This window comes from Diceros bicornis, chromosome 18, assembly GCF_020826845.1.
Source record: "Diceros bicornis minor isolate mBicDic1 chromosome 18, mDicBic1.mat.cur, whole genome shotgun sequence".
Lineage (NCBI taxonomy): Eukaryota > Metazoa > Chordata > Mammalia > Perissodactyla > Rhinocerotidae > Diceros > Diceros bicornis.
The window spans coordinates 9,358,799-9,381,610 of NC_080757.1; the positions used below are offsets into that span (position 1 = coordinate 9,358,799).

General features: G+C 52.3%; 1 protein-coding gene across 1 annotated transcript in view; it reads right to left on the reverse strand.

Moving 5' to 3' along the window:
- Nucleotides 1–22,812, reverse strand: part of NTN1 (netrin 1) — a 175,390-nt gene that overhangs the window by 26,782 nt on the left and 125,796 nt on the right. The window contains exon 5 of the mRNA XM_058559727.1: nt 21,014–21,067. Within this exon, the coding sequence (XP_058415710.1) occupies nt 21,014–21,067 (54 nt within the window). The remainder of the gene's footprint in view (nt 1–21,013; nt 21,068–22,812) is intronic.

Below are 22,812 nucleotides of genomic sequence, written 5' to 3' on the forward strand. Positions count from 1 at the left end.
AGTGAAATGGGCTAGTAGTGATGATAGCTGTCCTACCCGTTCATAGGATTGAGGAGGAAATAACTGTGGTGCGTGAGAGGGATGTCAGAGACGGTCTCTCGAGGGGACCACCTTTCTGCTGGGATCTGAAGGATGAGAAGGCACCGCCAACTGGGTGTGATGGACTCAAGGCAACCTCAGAGGGCTCAGCTGAATGACGGTGAATGGAGGGTGAAGGATGGCGGAGCAGCGGGAAAGGTGGGGCCTCAGGGAGCGAGGAGGAGAGCTGAGACCTGAGATGGAGCGAGCTGGCCCCAGTCCTCAGCAGAAACTATAAAACTGATCCACACCAAGAAGCCGGCTGGCGTGGTGGGGTCTGGGCAAGGGAGCCATCCCCCTACAGGAGCATGTCTGCCTCCAAGATCCCTTCTGGGCTGTGGACCCAGAGCCGGGCAGCAGGCCAAGAGAGAAGGGGCCCGGATGAAGAGGCTTCAGGCCCACAGCCAGGACCCTGTCTTTGCCCAAGGTCCAGGGTCTCGGGACACTTCCTCTGCTCAATGTAACACGTCTTCTCCTCCATTCGAGTGCATGGTGGCTGAATCCTGTTCTCTGCAGCATATCTGGACAGAACAGGACCTAACCCCACGGGTACTGGAGAAGCCAGAGACCCGCAGCTGCCATCCACAGGTTCAGCCACCACACCTTGGCCTTCAATGCCTTTCCCCTTGGGGACCGTCCTCGGAACCCATTCCTGTGTCACCTGTGTGGCCTTCCTCTCAGCCCCCAAGCACAGCTGGGCACCCTCTATGTTCTTAGCGCCCATCTCACGGTCCGGAATGGTCGGTCTGCCTCCTCTCCCTGCAGTGAATCGGACCTTGCTCCCAGCACTGGCGCAGCGTGGGTCACGACTGGATGCTCATGGAACCCACTGGATCATTAACTCTGGGTCCCCCTTTGTGACCACGATCATGGCAGTATAAAAGAAGCTGAATGCAGTTGGCCCTGTGAGGTACCAAGACTGCTTGGACAAACCCACAAATACAGGCTCCCCACACAAAAGACAGCCTCCTCTACGGTTATCCGGGTGACGCCCGTGAGAAGCCCGGGTAAAGGGCTTAGGTACCTTTTTAACCTGCTAAGCTCCTTGACAACAAAGAGGGCATGATTTGGGCCGGAGTGGGCTGAAGCGGCACCAGAAATCAGGAGGCCGTGAGGCCTGTGCTGGGATGCACAGCTGCTATCTGAAGAGCAGCATCCTCGAGCTCTGAATCTGAGGCTTTTCTGCAGGTCCTCGCCCGCTCTCCAGGGTGTGGAGTGCCAGCTGGACAGACCGTCTCTCCCTGGACCCCAGGATACGATCCACCACCCCGGGGAGAATGGTCTCTCTCAGAGTACTGAGGAACTCTGGGCTGCAGGATGCCGGGGAGGTAAGCTGTCGAGGAACTCAAAACGCTGGCTCTGCGCCTTTCAAGCTGTGTATCCTCGGGCACATTACTGCACTTCTCTGAACCTCAGATTCCTCATTTATTAAATGGAGGCAAGAGTGTGTAATCTTTGAAGTCCTAGTGTGATGAAGCCTGACGTGATAAGCACTAAAAACTGTTAGCTATCATTATTTTTACTATAATTTAGGAGCCATGACAAGAAAACCAATCTCATTGTATTCTTGGCACACCAACGTAAAAAAATTTTTCTTATTTCTCACTCAATGTACTGTATGTACTGACCGACCTCCAGCTTTCCCGAAGAGCAAGCCCATCTTTAGGGGCTCTGGTTCCTCCAGCACCCGTCACAGTCAGTTCCACGTTTTTCGGTTGGTTTGTTGATGGTCTGCCTCCCTCCCTGAAGACAGAGGCCGCTGCCCTGTTCACAGCTCTCTCCCCAGGGCCGGGGCCACTCACATGCTCTCATAAATATTTGTCGAGTAAGAGGCGGCTCAGCTGCCACCGCCGTGGGGCCGGCAAGTGACCCGCGGCCCCAGCCATTCCTGCACTCTCCTGGCCCAAGGGCAGACGACACCAGACCCCGCAGGGGACCCGCCCAGAGAGCGAGTGCGTCAACAGCAGGAAGGCGAAGGCCCGAGCAGGATTCTGAAGGGCGGAAAAAGACGATTTTGGAAAATGCTGGGAAACAGAAAAAGCTACAGCTTGGCGAGAGCGGCTGCTTGCCTGGGGAGTGCGGCCGGAGCCGATAAATCTTCCCTCTCCGGGGAGGTTTGAAGGGCTTCGCTGTTTTGTTTGGACTTTAATAACACAGATTCTAAATCCACTGCCTTATTATGAAAATATATTTGCAGACTGAAAATATGGGGCCGGAGGGCAGCTCCTACAGGAGGAGCCAGGAGGGCGCGGAGCCCGGGCTGACCCCGCGAGAAGGAGCACCCCCCTCCCGGGTCGCCTGCCTTGGACGCCCGTCCTGTTGCAGGGCCACCTGGTGCAGAGACAGGGCTAGGCAGGCTCTCAGGTGGGGACCAGCAAGCAAGGTGCTTCCTCCCTCAGCTGACGGAGGCAGCTGTCCGGCCGGCCCCTCCCCACGGCGCAGGGCAGCCTGCAGCCTGGTTTGGGGTGGGGTGGCCGGGCTGGGAGAGGTCGGGGGCGGCACTGGCCATGTGAGGTGGGAGAGCTGCCCCTCTTCTCCACTCGGAACAAGAGGGTGCCGTGAGTCCCCAGCAGGCTCTTTCTTCTTGCTGAACAAGATGGATTGGAAAACAAATTGGCTCAAATAAAGCATGTAATTAGATTAAAGCCTCTTGCCCAGAGCCTTTGGGGCCGCAGAAAGCCCTCCTGACTGGAGGCGGGAGACCTCAGCAGGCTGAACCAGCTCCTGGACATCCAGAATTTTCTCTTGACCCTCGGCCGCCCACCCTCAGTCCTCCCCAGACAGCGTGAACCATGCTGAGGGGATTAATTCTACCTCGAAGATGGCCCCAGCCCCACAGGCTTTGGGGTCACCCCGCTCCCGGCCTGCAGATCCCGCCTCACCCTCAGAGGGCGGCTGTGTCTAATCCACGAGCCCCACTGGAGTTGGGCCTGACTCCAGCGGGAACACCTGGGACGGTGATGAGTCCACACCTGGGCCGCCCTCACCAAGCGCTTTCCACCCACAACCCCATTTGAGCCGCTCAGTGACCTATAAGGAGGCTGGGCGGTAGCATTAGCACTGCCATTTCCATCACACACGAGAAAACTGAGACCTGGAATGCTCCATGTCCCAGGTCACCAGCCTGTGGGGGCACTTTCCCGAGCACCAGCTGCCCTTCACTCCAGGTCAGGGCCACCCAGAGGGGTCTTTGTCCCCAAAGCCATGGGCAACCTGATGACCACTGAGCAACGACCCTTAGCCTCCCCACCTGGTGCACAGGCTGCCCCTTCTCAAGGGACCATCCTCTCGGCTTCCTGTCCTCAGGCAGAACCTCTGTGTAACTCCCCCACCCCATCCATCCTCCCACACACCCCTTTCCAAAGAGTCAGCTTCCACCACAATGCCCCTGTGTGTCCTCCACCAGCCAAGCCCCTAGGGAAGGTGGCTGTGGGCTCAGGCTGCCAGAGAAAGGAAGGAGCAGGGAGGCCACATTCAAGAAGCTGCCACACCCAGGGAGTAGATTTCTCTTCCTGCAACTGTTTCTGAAGCGGTTCTCCACTGAAATGGCAGATGAGCTTCTGGCCCTTACTATCGAATGAGAAGAGGAGAAAGCAAAAGAGGAAAGCAGGTATGAACCCCGAGATGCCTAGTTTAAAGGCCTGATGATGCGCAACTTATCTCCAGAAAAAAAATGAGGGTTGCCAGAGGAGACACCGATTGGGAGCAAGTGCAGAGGCAGGAAAAGCACATAGGCAGCACATGGGCCACCAGTTCCCTCTCCAAGCTCATGGCAGACATCACTAATCAACCTCAGCACCCAAAGGAGCCCGGAACACAATGAGATGCTCCTTGTTGCTCAGTGGGAAACCTGACACATTCTTGCAATCCCTGGTTTATTTTGTCACCTGCCACTGACTAACAGAGTGGACACAGGCCATAGAATCCACCTTTTTAGAGTGGAAAGGGTTCTTGAAGGTTGGTCCACCCTTGCACCTCCTATTGCCACCCTGTTGCCTGTATCTGCCTCACCACCGACCCTAGGGTTGGGGAGGACTTCCCTCAGCTGAGCCTCACCTGTTTCTGTAAGTCCCCCCAGACAGCCTCAGTTCCACCTTCTGGAACAGCCCAGCACACACCTACCACCCGTTTAACCAACAGATCAGCCCTCAAGACTTTGGGAGACAGGGTCCCTCCCTCCCAAGCTTTCCTGGTTCCTTCATACTCCAAGGACATCATGCTGGTCCCTCTTCTTAACCTCTCTGTTGCTCAGTTCTGTGCTGTGAGAATTGAGGAGACGAACGCTGCCTCCTCTTGACTTTATGGACATCTACGCTGAGTATGGAAATGCTTCATGACTGTAAAATCCTACTTGACTAGAGGCCACTTATCTGTTTATCTCAGTTCCCTGGAGTCCAAGTGAGAACCAGGAAGGAAGATGTCTATGCAGCCAAATTGCTATCACAAAGGAATCCCTCAGGTCTTCATGGGTTGCTTAATGATCCCTTATTTACAAACACTGATAATAAATGTTGTTATCGCCATTCCTAGAACACAGTACATTAGGATCTACATGTTTAAAGGGTGGGGGGACCCTCCAGAGATTGACCCACTGGCAAGAAGAAGGAACAGCCAGCAAACAGAGGACAAAGAAGAGGCAGGAAGCGATGAAACTATGAAAAGCAGATGGAGAATACCTAAGGGCCATTGTGAATAGAGGCCAACAGTCCTAAAGCGGCTGCAACAGCTCTGAGCTCATGACTGCATTACAGCACAATCCCTTTTTGCAATGGCTGTAGCATCCTGAAAGGTGAAATCATGTTCGATGTGCAGTGCTTAATAAGGCAGGAAAGCTGGTGACACATTTGGGGAAGATTTCCATCCAAAACGGTTTTTGAAAAAGTTGCATGGCATTTCCACGAATGACCCCTCAGGTGTCTGAAAACTGTTTTTATGGGGGCCGCTCATTCCACAACAATGCCAGAACCGCAGCAGATCCTGAAGTCCTCCCTGTCAAGACCACACTCCATGACCTTCTCAGGTGGAGAACAAAGGTACTGTGTTTGCTTTGGGGAAGGAAAGAATTCTCGATATACTCCAGGTAACCACAGACCCGAATGCCCCCCCCGCAGAAGGTGCTAGGAGTCTTCACATTCCGGGCAGAGGCACAGCTGCCCTCCCCAAGAGCCACTGCAGCGCCTAGAGGTTGAAGGTCACCACGAGGCCAGTGGATACCCTGGACCTCACCCCACCCTGCCCTCCCCGCCTAGACACATCCTAGGCTTTAACAAAAAGGCCAAGTTCATCTGTTATACCAGTCTTCCACTTCTTAGCCATCTCTTGTCTCCAGGCACTCCCCAGACACAGGGTTTCCAATGGCTGCTCCACATTGTCTCCCATAGAGGGCACCCTGGGGTCTGTGTTTCCGGGGCTCCCACCCACCATCCACAGACCAGCGGGAAATGGAATGAGAGAATGATGGACCTCAGGAGTTTAGGCATGGCTGTGGGTCCCACAGACCCCCAGTGCTGCCCCTGACCCACCGCAGGGAGTTCACACACAGGCTCCTGGAGAGGCTTCCAGGACAATTCTGGGGGACAAACAACTAAGCAGCTTTTGCCCACAGGGGAGGTCATGCGTGTGGGAGACACCATTTAGCTCCATTCCCAGCACCCACAAGCACCAGCTCCTGTTAGAAACTGGGGACACCTACTGGGCCCTGGGACAAGTTACCCCAGAGCCTTCTGATCCCACATGCCTCCTCCCTTGGAAGGTCAGACTTTAGGGCAGCCCTGGGGTCCAAACCATCCCCTTCGCTCCCCTCCTGCTATAATACCTTGAACCACAGAACAAGTTAAAAAATCTTTCGTCAAAGTTCACAACTCTTGCACCAGAGATGAGTCCTGTAAACCCCGGTGAAGAATACAAACAGAGATTTCTGCTTGCTGAAGATGAGCTACCTGCTGGATGAGGGGTACCTGACTGGGGCAGATGGGAGGGGTCCCCATCTCTGTGAAGGAAAGACATTGAGACCACATCTGGATCACAGCCAGAGAAATACAGCCCCACCAAGCTTTTTGCAAGATGTAAATTCTGCCATGCAAATCCAAGATGGATTTTCTAGACGTTTTGCTAGAGGATCCCAAATTTCTAGCCATGCCACTAATTCTCCTTATCTGCCATGGGTGCCACTAAGAGACAGTAGCCCATCCAGAGGGGTGAAGAGCCATGTTGGACTTGAGGCTTTGAATGAGGGCAGAACAGACCCAGCAGGCTCTTAGCAAAGCCTGACACTGTGAGGCCCAGAGAAGGCCACATGGGTATCTGCTGACACGTTACACTCGGCTCTACTCTAACAGGTAGCAGTCTGAATTAGAATCACCTATTTATGCATCTTTCCCGCATAATAAATCATGGTCCCTTGAACTCAGGGCTCCACATTCTATCATTTCTGTGACCCTGGCACCTAGCACAGGCCCTCAGTCAGTGTGCAAGGGCTGAATGAATGAAGAGAAAATTAATCAACGGACAAGTGCACAAATCCTCAGATCAGAATCCCCAAGGAACGCTGGGAGTTGGGGGGATGGGGAGTACTCAAAACCATACCAAGCCTGGCTGGACAAGAAATCCCCATTTTCAGCCTGTAGTCCAGACGAGGCCAAGGGGAGGATTTATAGAGCACAGGATCAGTATTTCATAAACCCTTCCAAATTGCAGAAAAGGCTGCACCTGCCTCCGTCAGTCTGCGGCTGCTAATCCGCTGTAACAGCTCTGTGCCCTCCATTCTGTCTCCCACTCGGAGGGCAGAGTTATCCTGTGTATTCGCCTTTAATAAGCTGAAGCCATTCGGGAGCTGCATTCACTGGTATCTGCTCCCACCGGGCCAGCCCCACAGGGTCTCCTTGTCGGCTCTCCGAGTGAACAGGAGATTTTGTGTTCGGCAGGGAAAACAAAGCTGTCCCGATGGGGATCCAGTTGGCTCTCGATAACGCTTCTCCAGCAAGAGCCAACGGGAGACACAGCCTGGAGTTGCTGTCAACACTAAAGGGTGATTCAGCCGAGCAGGAGAGGGGGAGGCTAAGCGGGGCTCCCTGGGAAGGTCATGAAAGAGTGGGATGCTTATAGCCCTGTAGCGTCCACCCGGCTGGCTGGTTGGCCGGTTAGCCCAGCTGGTTAAGCCAGTGCCAGTGAGGTCATGCCTTGGAACCCAAGTGTCGTCTTTGCTCAGTTCCCTGGGTGGGCCCATGCCCCAAACCTAGGCAGCTGTTGGGCACGATGCACATCTCTCTGGCAAGACCAGACTAAACTGCTTCCTACACAGAGAAGAGGCCCTCAAAGCTCACCATCACTTTCTGATGCCAGTAACCGCAGCACCATGCCCCTGAAGTCAGCAGAGTGAACAAAAAGGTCTATGGCAAAGACTATGTAGTTCTCAAACACCACTTCATTTTCCTCCTGGGCTTACAGACTACATTACCCAGCACCCCTTGTGGTTAGGCATAGTCATGTGACTGAGCTCTGGCCAATGGGACATGGGTAGAAGTGATGCATGGCACTTTCAGGCCTAGCCTGGAAAAGTCTCCTACGTGCTCCCCTATGCTCTCTCTTTCCAAACCAGCGATGACTCCAAGGCCCTGGGGGCTGGCAAAGCCCCAGGATGGAAGAACCTGGGCCCCTAACTCACCGCTTGGAAGGGAGCCCCCACCACCAGGAACACCTGCAACGGACTGTTAGGGCTGCTTATCACAGCACATTGCCTGCCCTGACCAATACAGGCTGGTGAGAAGTAGAACGAGTCTGAACTAGGACAGCAGCAGCAGAGGTGTGCATGGTGGAAAAGAGAGATACAAGAGATAGAAGACTGTCATTACTGAGTGACTGGCTGGCTATCAGCAGGAGGACACGGGGCCCAGAGAATAACCACCAGGTCTTCCTACAGTGTAAGGCTGTTGGAGAGCAAACAAAACAGAAATCCACAGATGGTCCCCGAACCCCAGTAAAACTTGCCTTCCCCTAAATAACTTACCAGTAGAGCAGATATGGCTGGTGCCCGGCCCAGGGCCCCTTTACTCTGCTCCCTGTGCTGGCTGCCAATGGCTCACACTTGCACTTTCTCTGAAGGCTTGCCCCTGGCTGATGGAAACTGCTCTCCTTGGAAACATCTGGAAGGCTACATACAGCCCTCCCCAGGGCGCAGCCGTGGCTGACTACACAGGCAGGAGTAACCACCCAGCCTGCAGAGCTCCCCATGGGATCAGGTTGAAGCTCAACTTCTCCTGAACCCACACGCTGTCCCAGCTTCTTCCTCTGCCCTGTCCTGCTTCCCTCTCTCCCTTCCCGGCTTCCCCTAAGAACATCCCCTCAATGAACAAAGCATCTGCCCAGGAATCTCTGTTTGGGGCCCCTGAGGGTCCAGAGAACCCAATCCAAGACACCAGGGCCCCTGATAACCCCAACGAAGGCTGACCCTCCACCTCTTCCCCCACCCACAGCAAGACATCTGCCACAAAGAGGAAGAGGGACTGGGATGAAGTCCAGAGCCAGGACAATCCCGGACTATCCGGCCTAAAAAGGTTTCTCCAGGGGCCGGCCCAGTGGCGCAAGCGGTTAAGTGCGCGCGTTCCGCTGCGGCGGCCCGGGGTTCGCTGGTTCGGATCCCGGGCGCGCACCGACGCACTGCTTGGCAAGCCATGCTGTGGCGGCGTCCCATATAAAGTGGAGGAAGATGGGCACAGATGTTAGCCCAGGGCCGTCTTCCTCAGCAAAAAAGAGGAGGATTGGCGGATGTTAGCACAGGACTGATCTCCTCACAAAAAAAAAAAAAAAAAAAAAGGTTTCTCCACCTGGTGAAGATGGAAGCTACTGTGAAGATGTCACAGCCTGCAGGAAAACTTTAGAGGAATCTTTCTAAGCCCCCAGGTCTGATTTCTCCCCACAGCTGACTGCTTGAGGCACTACGAGAGAGCGGAAAGTTGAGAGACCGGGGTCCTCACCTCAGTTCTGCCATCAACCCACTGTGCGACCTAGGGCAAGTCCCTCTCCTCCTCTTGGCCTCAGTCTCCCCATCGGTCAAATGTGGAGGCCAGATGATGATCTATCTCCAGGGTCCCTGTGACATCAAGATCCAAAATTCCAATCCCAGGACGGCTTTAGGAAGAAATGCTGAGAAATGTTTAACCACCAGCTCTCTGGGAAGAAAAAGCCTTGGTTTGTAGCATGTGCCAATTTCCACAGTGTAAATATCCCCACCATGGCCAACTTCAAACTACCAGCATGATGCCCTGAACGCAGAGCTGGGAAGAGATGCCCACAGTCAGCTCTCGTGAACCAGTGTGAGCAGGTGCATGCTGGCTCCCGCACACCACCGATTTCCAGATACCTCTTCATGCAAAATAAATTCGTTTCAGACTCCAGGTTAATTTCCAATCTCTGCAAACCAAACAGCGCTCTCCTTTTCTCAGTCCTCCAATACACTTCACTTTTTGAGCAGAGACCACAGAACAGCGCAAATGACACTTGCCACCCTCCTCCCTAGGGAGAAGCTGACCTCTCCAGTGGAAGCAATGGGAAAGGCGCAGTGCCCCACTGCCCTTCCTGAGATGTGGACCCACTGCTCTCACTGAATTAAAGCTCTGCCCCAGGGGTCAAAGATGCAAGGTCCATGATCTGTGTGGTCACGCTTTGGGGCAGAGTGGGGACTTGTTTCCTACGCCACGCATATGGAGCAGAGGGACAGAGCAGCAGAGAGGAGAGACTTGCTCAATGGAAGGTGGGGGTGGGGCTGAGGGAAGGTGAGCAGCTTACCAGCCATGGTAGAAGGCAGCTGGTAGCCTCCCAGCCTCGAGGCCACGTTGGTCCTTCCAACTCTAAAGGTCATATGTCCACAGCAGGAAGCCTGGCTAGTGGGCAGACGATGTCCCAGTTCATTCTCCTCTTCTCCTTCCCTCCCCTGGGGCTGGGCACCCTTCTTGATCCAAATCCCCAACAGTCCCCTCAACTCAGCCCTGAAACAGCCCCCAAGACAGCCCCCTGGGCACTGTGACTATGAACACAAGGGTGGCTCTGCCCACCAGGCCCTGCCCGGCTGCGGAGCAAGCACGGATTGAGGATGGAGGGCGGGGTCTGGGTGATCATAGTCAGCCTCCCAACCAGTCCTTCCCGGGGCTCAGCTGGGACTCCGGGATTCTGAGCTGGGAGGGGGATAAATAGATCATTGAGAAGACTGAGCCCAAAGCTGTCAACTAGCCTACAGGACACTTTAATTGGGGTGGGGAGGGTCACGAAATACTTAAAATCCATGGTCTTAAATAAATGATTGCATTTAAGGTTGTGCTGTTATTACATGCTATGGACTGAATTATGTCTCACCAAAATCCCTATGCTGAAGCCCTAACCTGCAATGTGACAGTATTTTGAGGAGGAGCTTTGGGAGGTGATTAGGGTTAGATGAGGTCATGGAGGTGATGGGAGTAGTTCCCTTATAAGAAGAGACACAGAGAGCTCTCCCCCTCCCAAGTCAGGACACAGTGAAAAGGAGGCCATTTGCAAGTCAGGAAGAGAGCCCTCACCAGAACCAGACCATGCCGGCACCCTGATCTTGGACTTCCAGCCTCTAAAACTGTGAGAAAATAAATTTCTGTTATTTAAGCCACCCAGTCTATGGTATTTGTCATGGCAGCCCAAGCTGATGATAACACATTACTAGTATTATCATGACTTTGAGTCTGGAGTGGTTTTAAATCTGGCAGGGTATTTAAGTAATCAAGGGACCATTACGTCTGCTGCCCAACCTCCACCTCTGGCACTGGGGAGAGGGCTTTACTTATTCCATCCAGTTCAGTGGCTGTTGAGATTCTGCTGGGGCCGCACCTAACAGCAATCCAGAAGGGAGAGAGGACTGACTGCGCTGAGGGCCTCAGGCCAGGGTGCCTGGCACAGCCCAGTTACTGTGGTCCCCTCCCACCAGTGCCCAGCTCAGGACCTCGACAGGAATTCCCAAGGGATCTCAGACACAGCTCTGGGCAGGGACTGCCCGGGGTGGGGGGTGGTCTCCGCATCCACCCTGCCTCAGCCTAGCTCTGCAGCCTGCACAGCCCCAACCCCCAGCCTTCGCCAAAAAGGACCCTGTGACATCTGTGTGACATGGGGCGGGTCCTGGGGATTCCAATCCTCTCTCTCACTGACACCTGTCACTTGTCCTATTCCCATCAGCCATCCCCCTTGAGTTCCCAGTGGGAAGAGCTCCCAAGAAGGGCTAAATATTCCGCCCCCCACTTGCTCCCCTGGCCTCCCAGCTCATCCCTTTATCCTCCTCCATGCTGTCGGCAGCTCCACCTGCAAAGGCCCAGCCACAGGGGAACAATGGGCACCCTGAAACCCACAATGCAAGTGGCTTCCTTTGTGCTCCCTGGGGTGACAGGGGCCCCTGGCAGTGGGATGGGGGCGGCAGTGCTCTCCCGCCCTGCTCACTCTCAGCCTGACCTCTGCCCTGGCCCTTTGTGCTGGCCCCAAAAAGGGGAGAGAGGAAGGAGGAGGGAAGGAGTCCAGGGAAAGGGACTCAGGAAGGTGGTGGAGAAGAGAGACAGAGGGAGAGGAGACAGAAAGACAGAGAAAAGCAAAGACAGAGACAGAGTGAGACAGAGTGAGAAAGGAGCGGACAGAGAGACTGCTTCATGCGGGCTGCCCAGAGCAGGGTCTCCTGGCCAAGGGATGTCAACAGAATTTGGACCATGAGAAACTGCCATTTTTGTGGGTCACAAATGGTTAAATAAAACAACAATTCCGTTTGGTCCAACTTAATACATACAGGACCAGTCTGGTCTCCAGCCAGGGCCGAGTGAGCAGGTCCCGCTCACTGTCCCACGTTCCCTTGGCTCAGCGTCTGGTTTCCTTTCCTGGACCAGAGTCATGGGGAACTGGGCTGATGTCAGGAAATCCAAGTTTAACCCAGTAGTTCTCAACGAGAGGCTGTTCTGGCCCCAGGAGACATCTGATTGTCACAGCTGTCCAGAGGGCGGAGGCCAGGGATGCTGCACAACATGCTAAATACAAAGGACAGCCCCCACGACGAAGAATTCCCCAGCCCGCTGTCAACAGTGCCAGGGCTGAGAAACCCTGCTTCAGACCCTCGTCCCAGAGGGGCACCTTAAATCACTGCTGAATGCCCTTGAGCTCCTGCACCCTCTGCTCCCACCACGGAGAGGAGTGGCAGGATTTACGATGGTGTCTCAATCCCTTGTCCCCTCTGCCGTGGACGTGTCCCTTCCTCAGGGACAGTCCCCCGAAGGAAGCTCAGAGCTCGCAACTCCTGCCCCCAAAGCCCGAAGTTCGGGGTGGACGTGGCCCTGTGTCTGCTTGAAGAGCGTGAAGTTAATGATAACAACACGTAACACGTGGGCAGCACTTTTCATCCGACACGCCACTTCACATGCATTATCTCCTCAAAAGCAGCCCAGGGGGGCCGGCCCCGTGGCTTAGCTGTTGAGTGCGCGCGCTCCGCTGCTGGCGGTCCGGGTTCGGATCCCGGGCGAGCACCGACGCACAGCTTCTCCGGCCGTGCTGAGGCCGCGTCCCACATACAGCAACTAGAAGGATGTGCAGCTATGACATACAACTATCTACTGGGGCTTTGGGGAGAAAAAGGAAAAAGAAAAAGAGGAGGAGGATTGGCAATAGATGTTAGCTCAGAGCCAGTCTTCCTCAGCAAAAAGAGGAGGATTGGCATAGATGTTAGCTCAGAGCTGATCTTCCTCACAAAATAATTAAAAAAAAGCAGCCCCACGCCTGGGGGACCAGATGCACTTCTAAATACGATGCTTTAGTAATTAAACCATTGAGCAAACCAGCTGTAAAAGACATTTGCGGGACGAGCAAGAAAGTCTGAAGATGGATTAGCCATCAGATGATATTAAAGAATTTTTGTCAATTTTGCTAGGTGTATTTAGAGGTGTGTTTAGAAGACGCAGCAAAATGTTGTTATCGTAATGCCAGAGATGGCATTCCGAAATATTTAGGAGTGAAATGTCACAATGCTTTAAAAATATTTCAGCAAAGAAACTGTTGAAGCAAATGGGACAAGATGTTCACCATGAAGTCGAGGTGACAGGAATGTGGGCGTCCACCACTCCATTCTCTCTACTTCTCCGAGATTTTTCATAATAGAAGTCTAACAATTAGTTAAATCACAATAATTCAAAATATAGTAATTTATAGTAAAACTCAGAATTTGAGATAAATTTCATCTTAGGTTGGGCTATATTTTACCACGAAAAAGGACCAGCAAACGTTTCCTACAATCACTTAGGAAATGCTTGCTGACTTGAGAAAACAGCTTTCTAAACCCTCAGCTGCATGCATTTCAACACGATGCATAACTAACAAATGAGCTGGCCTGTCTAGGACGCAGCAACGTCTGTCCTTAATACTTGCGGAGAGAACACATGGAGTTTATCCTGCACCAATATACCAGGGTTTCTCAGCCTCGGCGCGGTCAGCATTTGAGGCCGGATAATCTTTGTTGTAGGGCTGTCCTGTGCAATGCAGGATGTTTAGCGGCATCCCTGGCCTCTACCCACTAGATGCCAGTAGCAACCTCCCCCAGTTGTGATAACCAAAAATGTCTCCAGAAATGGCCAAATGTCCCCTGGGGACAAAACAGCCCCTGGCTGAGAACAACAGAAATATACGAGCACAACGAAACAATTTATTTGAAATGCTCTGTAAACCAGTCTTTTCACCAAAGTTGACTCTCCACATATAATCTGTTGTATAACCTGCTTTGGCAATATATTGTATCTTTTCATCTCATATTTAAATATTCTCCTACAACATAATTATATGGATACTCCATCATTGAGTAACTAAAACTCTACTGAAAGATATTTGGTTGTTTCCCTCTTACCTTATTATAAACAGAGCTGTGATAGGCAACCTTGTAGCTAAGTCTTGGCACATGACACTATTTCCTTAGGCTAAATTCCTAGAAGTGAAACCATGGGGTCAAAGACACATTTTGATCCATGATGCCAAATCAACCTTCATAAAAGTGGTACCAAGTTACCCTCCCATCACCAGAGTAGGTGAGCGCCTGTTTCCCCAACCTTCTCAACACTGGGAATTACTTTTTGTTTTCTAAATAGTGCCAATTTATTAAGTTTTTTAAAAGTGGTATTCTTGTTGATGTTATTTCTTTATTACTAGTAAGTAATACTCCAGATACTTACTGCAATTTGTACAAAATCTCTGAATTTCTAGTTCATTTCCTCAACCCAATGTTGTATTAGAATCTCTCTTTCTTATTGAATTGTGAAAGCTCTTTATTTATTGAAGATATTAATCTTTGATCATCCACGTCACAAATATTTTTCTCAGCTTTTAGTTTGCCTTTTATGTTGCTTATAGAGATTTTTTGAAGTACACAAGTTTTCTATTTTTATCTACTTAAAATCTTTCCCTTTATGATTTCTGACTTTTGTATCATATCTAGAAAGCCTTCCTCACCCCAAGATTACATTGATACTGACATGTTTTTCTAGAACTTTTAAGGATTCATTAAAAATATATAAATATTTAATCCATTGGGATTTATGTTGGTTTACAGCATGAAGTAGAAATCTAATTTCATTATTATTTTAAAATAAATAGCCAGTTTTCCCAGCACCATCTACTGACTGATTCATCCTTTTCCTGACTGGTTCATAATCACGGCTTTACCATATACCAAGTTCTTATGTTTACATTTGAGTCTATTTCTGGACTTTCTACCCAGCTTTCGTGATTTCTCTATTCCTATGCCAGTATCACGCTAATTTAAATACCCGGTTTACAATATTTTAAAATATCTGGTAGGGCAAGTCACCCTTCATTACTCTTCTTTAAAAAAATTCTTGGTTACTCTCGCTCATTTATTTTTCTAGCTGAACTTTACAATCATGTCCTATCCAATTCTTATTTTGACTAGAATTATGCTAAACTTATAAATTATTTCAGGGAGAACTGACATTATACAATTTTGAGTTTGCCCTCCCAGAACATGGTAAGGCCTTCCATTTTTTTCCTGCTCTTCACAGTATCTCACAGGTTTATCCTTTTTTAAAATATGCATTCTGTAGTTTTATTGCTACATTTATTTTTGTGTATTTGATGTTTTTGCTGCTATTCTAATTGGGATTCTGTTTCCATTCTCATAAAAATGATGTGCATTCATTGAGCACTTACCACGGCTACACATCCAGTCAGATCTCCTCTCTCACTCACTCGGACACTGTTTCGTAACCAGTTATTGCTGATACGTCAGAAAAGTTACCGACCTTTCAATGTTAATTTTGTAATGGCCTCCTTGCAGAATTCTCTTACCAGTCTCAACAGTTCTCAGCTGATTCTCTACAGGCGTGTTTTTATGATGCAAGAGCTGTCTGCTGTATGAAGCAGGGACCGTGGTCCCCCCCACCAAACCCCCACCAGTTTTCTCATATAAGCTGATTCATCTGCCCTGTCTCACTCAGGCCACTTTGTGACCAAAGGGACAGAGCTCTGCTAACTGGTTCTCCCAAGCCCGGATCCTGTGGCCTCAGCCACGCCAGCCCACATGCCAACCAACCACACTCCCAAGAGCCACTTTAACTGGCACCTGCAGAAGACAGCGGCTTTTAACTGGCTGCCCCTCTGTCTCTACCAAACACGAGTCTGTCTTCTCTCTTGGTAGGATGTTACCACATCACGGTCAGAAATATAAAAAAAAATTACCCTAAATCGACCAACCAGCATAACTCCTGAAAGGCACAATGACACAGTGGTCAACGCCACTCACAGACTCCGAGGCCAGGAGACCTTGGCTGGAATCCCAGCTACACCGCCATTTCCCCCATGTTGGCTGAGTTGTTACTGCTTGGAGATGGGGTGGGGAGGTGCTAAGAGACACCCCCTGCCCTCAAAAGCCTTCCAAGAAGATAAGCATGTCCCCCACTGCTGCCCATGCCCCAGCTCCCTGTCCATGGCTCCTGTTCTCCACTCACCCCAACCAGACAAACCACATTCACTTCACCCTTCGACCCTGAACTCAAGCACCTGACTTTTTTTTTAAACTCTAAGTACACATACATAAAATTGACCATTTTAGCCATTTTAAAATGGAACTGAATACTAGTTAGATCCAGAACTTTCCATCACCCCAAAAGGAAAGCCTGTACCCATCAAATAGTCACCCCCATTCCTCCTTCCTCCCAGTCCTTGCCAACCACTAATCCACTTTCTGTCTCTGGATCTGCTTATTCTGGGCATTTCATATAAATGGAATCATATACTATGTAGCCTTTTGCATCTGGCTTCTTTCACTTAGCACAGCGTTTTCAAGGTTCATCCATGTTGTAGCATGTATCAGTACTTCATTCCTTTTTATGTCTGGATGAAATTCCACTGCACGCAGATGCCACATTGTGTTTATGCATTCTTCCACCGACGGACACTTGGGCTATTTCCACCTCTGGCTATCGTGAAGTCAAGCACTTGACTGTGAATTGATTTCCAGTCTTGAACTCTCTGCTAGTTCAGGGTCTAACATCAGCTGCTGGGAAGGCTGTGACGAGGACACCGAGCAGTTCCTTCAGCTGCCCCCTGCCTTGGGCAGCCCCCCGTTCCCTCCCAAGGTCTCCCCCAGAACCCTTCATCTGGCTGACTCTCCACACCTGTCCACGTGCCAACAACTCCCACCACAAATCCTACCTCCTGAGGAGAAGCAGAGACTTTAACTCAGCTCAACCCCTCAGTCCACTGTGGTGTTTGTATTTCCCATGTTGTTCTATCGGTTTATCACTGAGCACTTGTGATAAGCCCACCACTGAGTCAAAGTCTTTACGGGATCATCTTGTTTAATCCCCACAACAAGCCCAAGAGGCAGGGTTATCATTACCCCCTTTCACAGAGGAGGAAACAAGATCTGGCAGAACCTAGGTCTCAGGCTCCCAATTCAGTGCCCTTTCCTCTCTCCTGTCCCGCCCCCAACACCTGGCCAATACCGCATTCAAGAGTCACCAGCTCCTGGTCCCATACTCACCCGACCTATTCCCCATCTGGGAAAACAAAAATCTAAAATGAGAATAATCCAAGCTTACCCAGGTTGCAGGTCTATATAAACCCAATTTTTTTCCATGAAAAAATGGAGGTGCTGGGCCGGCCCCATGGCTTAGCGGTTAAGTGCATGCGCTCCGCTACTGGCAGCCCGGGTTCGGATCCCAGGTGCGCACCGACGCACTGCTTCTCCGGCCATGCTGAGGCCGCGTCCCACATACAGCAACTAGAAGGATGTGCAACTATGACATACAACTATCTACTGGGGCTTTGGGGGGAAAAAAAAAATGGAGGTGCTGAGGGGCCACTAGATGTGACATCTCTAAGGTCACCCCCCATCCCCAACACACACCTGGAGCTGCTCACATGGGTTCAGCTGCCAGGTTCCACAGAGTTCTCTCTCTGGGCTCCCTGAGGGCTGCCAGGGTGCCTGGAAGCCACACCTACCCCTAGGCTGGGCCGCTGGAGCAGTCAGCAGAAGGCCCCACATAGGGCCCCAAACGGGGTGAGTGCAATGGAAGGACAGGCCTGGAAAGAGGACCCCAGACCCTGCTGGAGGGTAGGGGAGCACAGGAGTTGGCTTCTCGCTCCTGTACCTCCATCCTGGGTCCAGCTTCCACTGAGAAGGCAGCCATGCCCCTTCAAACTGAGGAGGCCAGCAAAAGACCAACAGCTTCTCATCCTGTTGAGAGGCAGCCCTTCCTCCCACTGATTTCTCTGTTCCTGCGTCTACACTCCATTTCCGGGGGAGGCCCAGGGCAGTGGTGGGTGAAGTGGGTTCACGTGGGCTCTGAGAGCCAATCCGTGCACATCTCTTCAGTGACGTCACCCGCGACGGCCTGAAACCTGCCCGGAGGGAGCGTTTAATAAGTGGCAAATGCTACACACTAGGCCCCGCCCCAGCCAGGTGTTAACTATTCACCAGCATGCCTCTGCCCATGGGGACGTCTACAAGGGGCTGGGTAAGAAGCTGACCATCAGAGGCAGAAGGAGAAGGGGCAGGCATTTCTGAAGAGGAAGAAAGCTTAGCAGGAGGAGGCCATTCCCACCTCGAGGAGCAGGGCAGGGAAGGCCCTAGGCACACTGGTCCCACCCCTTCACGCTTCAAGGGAGGCAGAAAGGAGGAGTCTTGGCGCTGTCCACAGCCTCACAGTCAGCGGAGAATCAACCCCAGACCTCCCGGCTCCAAACCAGGGCTCCTCCCGCTGAACCAAATGGCCTCCACAAAACCCCACAGTGTGCAGACCAACAACTACCGCAGAGCTGGAGGGCGAGTAAGGGCAGTGGCCCTCTTTCAGCCCGGGGGGTGGAGGTCTAACCAGAAGCAGTGGGTTTGGAGTGGGTGATCCCTATCTCCTTCCCAGCCTGTTTCCCTCTCGGGCCCTCTGACCCCAGATCTCCCACGGGCACGGCGTTCCTCATGTCACTGCCCCAAGACGGGTACCAGCCAGCTCAGGAGCAGGTGGCCAGCATTCCCTGAGTGAGCCGGTCCTTCAAGGGGATGGGTTCAGGGTGAGGTTATGTCCATGCACTTTCAGGACAAATTCTTAGTTTATTAATTCTCCTCCGTTAGGCAGGCAAAAGTAAATAAGCTTTTCTCAGGCAACCTGGCACAAAGGCCTTCCCTATTCAAACACTGCAAGAATCGACAGGCTCGGAAGCAGTGAGCTCCCAGGCCCTGCTTCCTGGGGCCCCCCTGGCCTCCTGCCCACAGCGTCGCAGCCTGCTGAGACAAGGCAAGCCGGCCTCTGTGGTGGCAGGCCCCAGAGTCCAGCGCTCATGGCCCGGGCATGGCCCCAGTTCTCCAGAGAGCATCAGAGATGCTGGGCATCTGGGGATCACCAGAGAAGGTCAGAAAGGGTCTGGCCAAAGCTGTGAGCAAGGTATCACATCTGCTCACTTGGTCCCTCTGTGAGGAGAGTGCTTTGTAAGCGTGTTTATTTACTGCTTGTGTCCATCTGAATCATGTTTTTAAAGGTTCAGTAGGAAGAAAGGAAATAAACAGCAACAAAAGCAAAAGGAGTCAGAAAAGTCAATTAAGCCAGAAATGCTAAGGAAGACTTTTCAAAGGAGGGGGCTACACGTGTTTATAAGTAGTTGCTCAGGAAGCTTGTCTGGTTGAACGGATCATTCTGTGCTTCATGCTACCAGCTTCTCGTGGCCTGTAAAGAAATCTCAGGAGTGGGTTTTTTTTTCCTTTCTATTTTTTTTTTCCATTTGCCCATTTCTGATTTGGAAGGGAAAAAGACAAAACCACTGCAAGAAACCCACACAGTCAAGCTGTAGGGACTAGAATAATGGAAGGTGGGAGAGAGACCATGAAGCCCTGCCTTGCCCTTGGAGAGCTGCGTCCACAGCCCAGAGAGCTTGTCCAGGTAGTTCTGATGGGACTGACGTCACTTCAAGGAAGCGAGAACCAAGACTCCATTAAATGAAGTGTCTTCCAGCTTCAACACTGCTCCGCCCTAGAGCTGACCTGCTCTGGGATGTTCCTTTGAATTGTGTTTTTACAGAAAGAGCTTCCTCACCCCGCCTCCCAGGGACCCGTGACGCTGCTTCCTCCAACCCCTTCTCGTGGCTATTTCTCCTGTAAGTGTCCCCTGCAGCTCAGCCAAAGGAGACTGAAGACTCTGCCCAACAAAGTCTCTGTCCTCTGTCCCCTCCTCTTTGACGGCTGGTTGTTGACTGCATACGCAAGTTCTGAATCTGTTTTCTCCCAGGTTCCCACACACTGCCAATACTCCCCAAATCCAGAGTCTGTTCTAAAATATTGAGGCGATGGCACAGGTGTGCAGACCTCCCACACTCCCGACAGTCCTCTCTGGAGAGGAGGAAAGGGGTCCCCAGAGCTGGCACCAATGTGCATGCAGGGCCCTACTGTCACTCTTTATGCCCCGTTCCCACTCCTCCTCCAAGTACCAGGACACAAGAGCCCTGTGCGACCCCAGGACCAGGGCGCTGGGTACACACCTGGCCTGCTCTCAGCCAGGCTGTGAGCCCTCTGTGTGCCCTAAGCCAGGGCTGTGTAACCTTTCTTGTACCAAGGACTGGTGGGGCCCGTGGACCCTTTCTCACAGTAATATTTTTAAATGCAAAAATAAGATACATAGAACTACAAAGGAAACTAATAATACTGAACTATACTTATCCAAATATTTTAAAAAACCCAGATTTACAGTACAGTTACGTAATATATGTGCTTCTTTATTAATGATTATAAATCAAGATCTGGCGGCGGGTCTGGTAACTTCCTTAATTTTGAAGCAATAGTGAGCGCAAACAATATTTTGTGATATCTGCACCGACTCTACCGTGCTGTGAAAACAGCTGTGATTTCTGCTGGTGGCTGAGTCACCAGTGCTGCCAACCCTGCATGGTTTGTGGCCCACCTTGGCAATGGAGGAAACACTCAATTCCAGCTAGAGGTGAGAACAGTGAGGATGTGATTATCCCCCGTCCCAGTTCACAGGCCCCCCTGAGTTCTGTGTGGACCCCTGTGCTCAAGAACGCCTTTTCATCCCCACCGCCCATCTCTTTCCTTCTCCGCAGCCCCCGGAAGGAGTTACATGCCCCCCAGTTGGACGGTGTTGGGCTGGCAGGGAGCTTCTTACCTTTGGTGGACGAGGAAGGGGAGCACAGCTTTGAGGGTCCCAGGCTTGTGAGAGAGGCTAGCCCTTAGGCACCATTAAATGCCCCTTCCCTTTTATTCTTGGAGGGAGTGTCACAGAAAAAAGTCCTGTGGCTCCATCCTCCTCAATCTAGCCCTGGGGTACCACTCACGCTGAGCAGCACCCCGACGGTGGTTCAGAGGAGTCTGGCCCCTCTAATTCCCCTCCACCCCACCCCACCCCACTGCAAAAGCAAGACGTAAGCAGCAAAGGGGACAGCCTACCTTCCGGCTCCTCCACACTGCTGGCTGCGGTGGTTGGCGGTGCCACCGGGATCTCTTTGTGAGGTTCAGGATGGGAGGAAGAGAAACGAGGCAAGAAGACGTTATTTTTGACCTTAGAAAAGAATGAGCACAGCACAGACGCCTCCCGACCTCCCTGGGCCCTCCCTCCCTTTCTCACTCCGCAGCTCCAAAAGAGGACAGTCGGGGGGAGAAGAAAGCTGGCGTGGGAGTCCCGGCACCCTGCCTTGTTCTGCTTTGGAAGCTGTCCCTCCACCTGTCAGGGACAGGAGTGGGGGGAAGGCAGGACGAGCAGACAGCATGGACAGCTGCCCTCGACCCTCTACTGTCTGTGTGTCGTCCACTTGGCTGGGCCCCTGGGGCAGCTGAGAGGGGCTCCCCCAGGCCCCCCTGCTCATCACGATAGGGCTGCCTGGGCCCCGCTGACCTCTGACCTCAACTCATTGGTGGCGAAGGATTCCATGGCAGGGGTGGCATGTGAGGGGGCCGGGAGGTGTCTTACCCGTGCAGAGAGGGGTCTGCACCCCTGGCTCAGGTTCCCATGAGCTCACATCTCATAAGCTAAGGCATTTTCTCAGTGGGCAGAACAGACTGACAATACAGAAGATCGTAGGGGGTAATGAGCATGCACTTTATTGGGATCATTCCTTTTCTACCTAGAATGGCAATTAGCTCCTACTAGCTCCTGGCTCCAACCCTGTGCTCCGAAAAGGTGAGGGGTTCAGCCAGTGCCTGAGAAAGGCATAGCAGCTCTGGCTTCCTCTTTCTGGACGAGGCCAAACCACAGACCAAAAGTCCCTGAGGGGCAGGGACTCGCCTCCCCTGGTGAGTGACCACGTAAATGGGGTCACAGAGGCCTCCACAAACCTGCTGACTCTGGCCACCATCCGACTGTTCAGGGTAAGACCTCCCTTGGACCCCCAGACTCTAGACCACCTGGGACCTGAGGTTTGGTGGATGGGGATGGAATACTCGGTCCTGGGGGCAAAGCTGAGAGCCACCCACAGAGGCCAGCCTTTGCACCTTCAGGAAGGAACAGGCAGAGGACAGACACAGCCTTCAACCTGGAGTCAAAGCTTGCTCACGGGTGATTTTATCAGCAACAGTGGCCCCCAGGAGCCCTCTCACTGCAGCTCATTAAGAAGCAGACCTCGCACCAGGCCTGCTCTTAGCTCTCAGGAGCTACCTGGTCCCAGCAGAAACATTCCGAAGGGAACATCTGGGCAGCCCAGCCTAACCCTGCAAGTCCACGAATGGGGCTGGGCCCATGGCCACGGAGCCACACTGGCTGCCCAACCCCAGCGCCTTAGGCTTGGCTCCCGGGTGTACGCAGAGAGCCCGTGGCTCCCAGAGATGTAACAAAACAGGAACAAGCGCCCCAGGCACTGTGGGCACCTGTAGGATGGAGACGCAGGTCTTCAGGTGGCTAGCACCAGCATCAGCCCGCCCATTGTGAGGATAAGGTACAGAGCGTGCCGGAAAGCGAAAGCGAGAGCTGGTTTCCTGAGGTTTCCGTCTGATTCTGAAACCTCAGCTCCATTTCAAGGTCTTTCCCCTTGGCGACTGGAAGTGTTGGTTCCAGCCATTTCTGAGCAACCAGCCGGCCCCTGACGCCCTTTACGTCCCGCATGTTTTCAGAACCCCAGGGGCGGTGCTGATTTCCTCCCAGCTCTCTAAACGTGTTCACTTGGCAGCTTTTTGGACAGACGGGAAAAAAGGAACTTGCAAGTTGTAGGACCTTGACAATTAGATGTTGTCGTGAAAACCCTTTCAACTTGCTC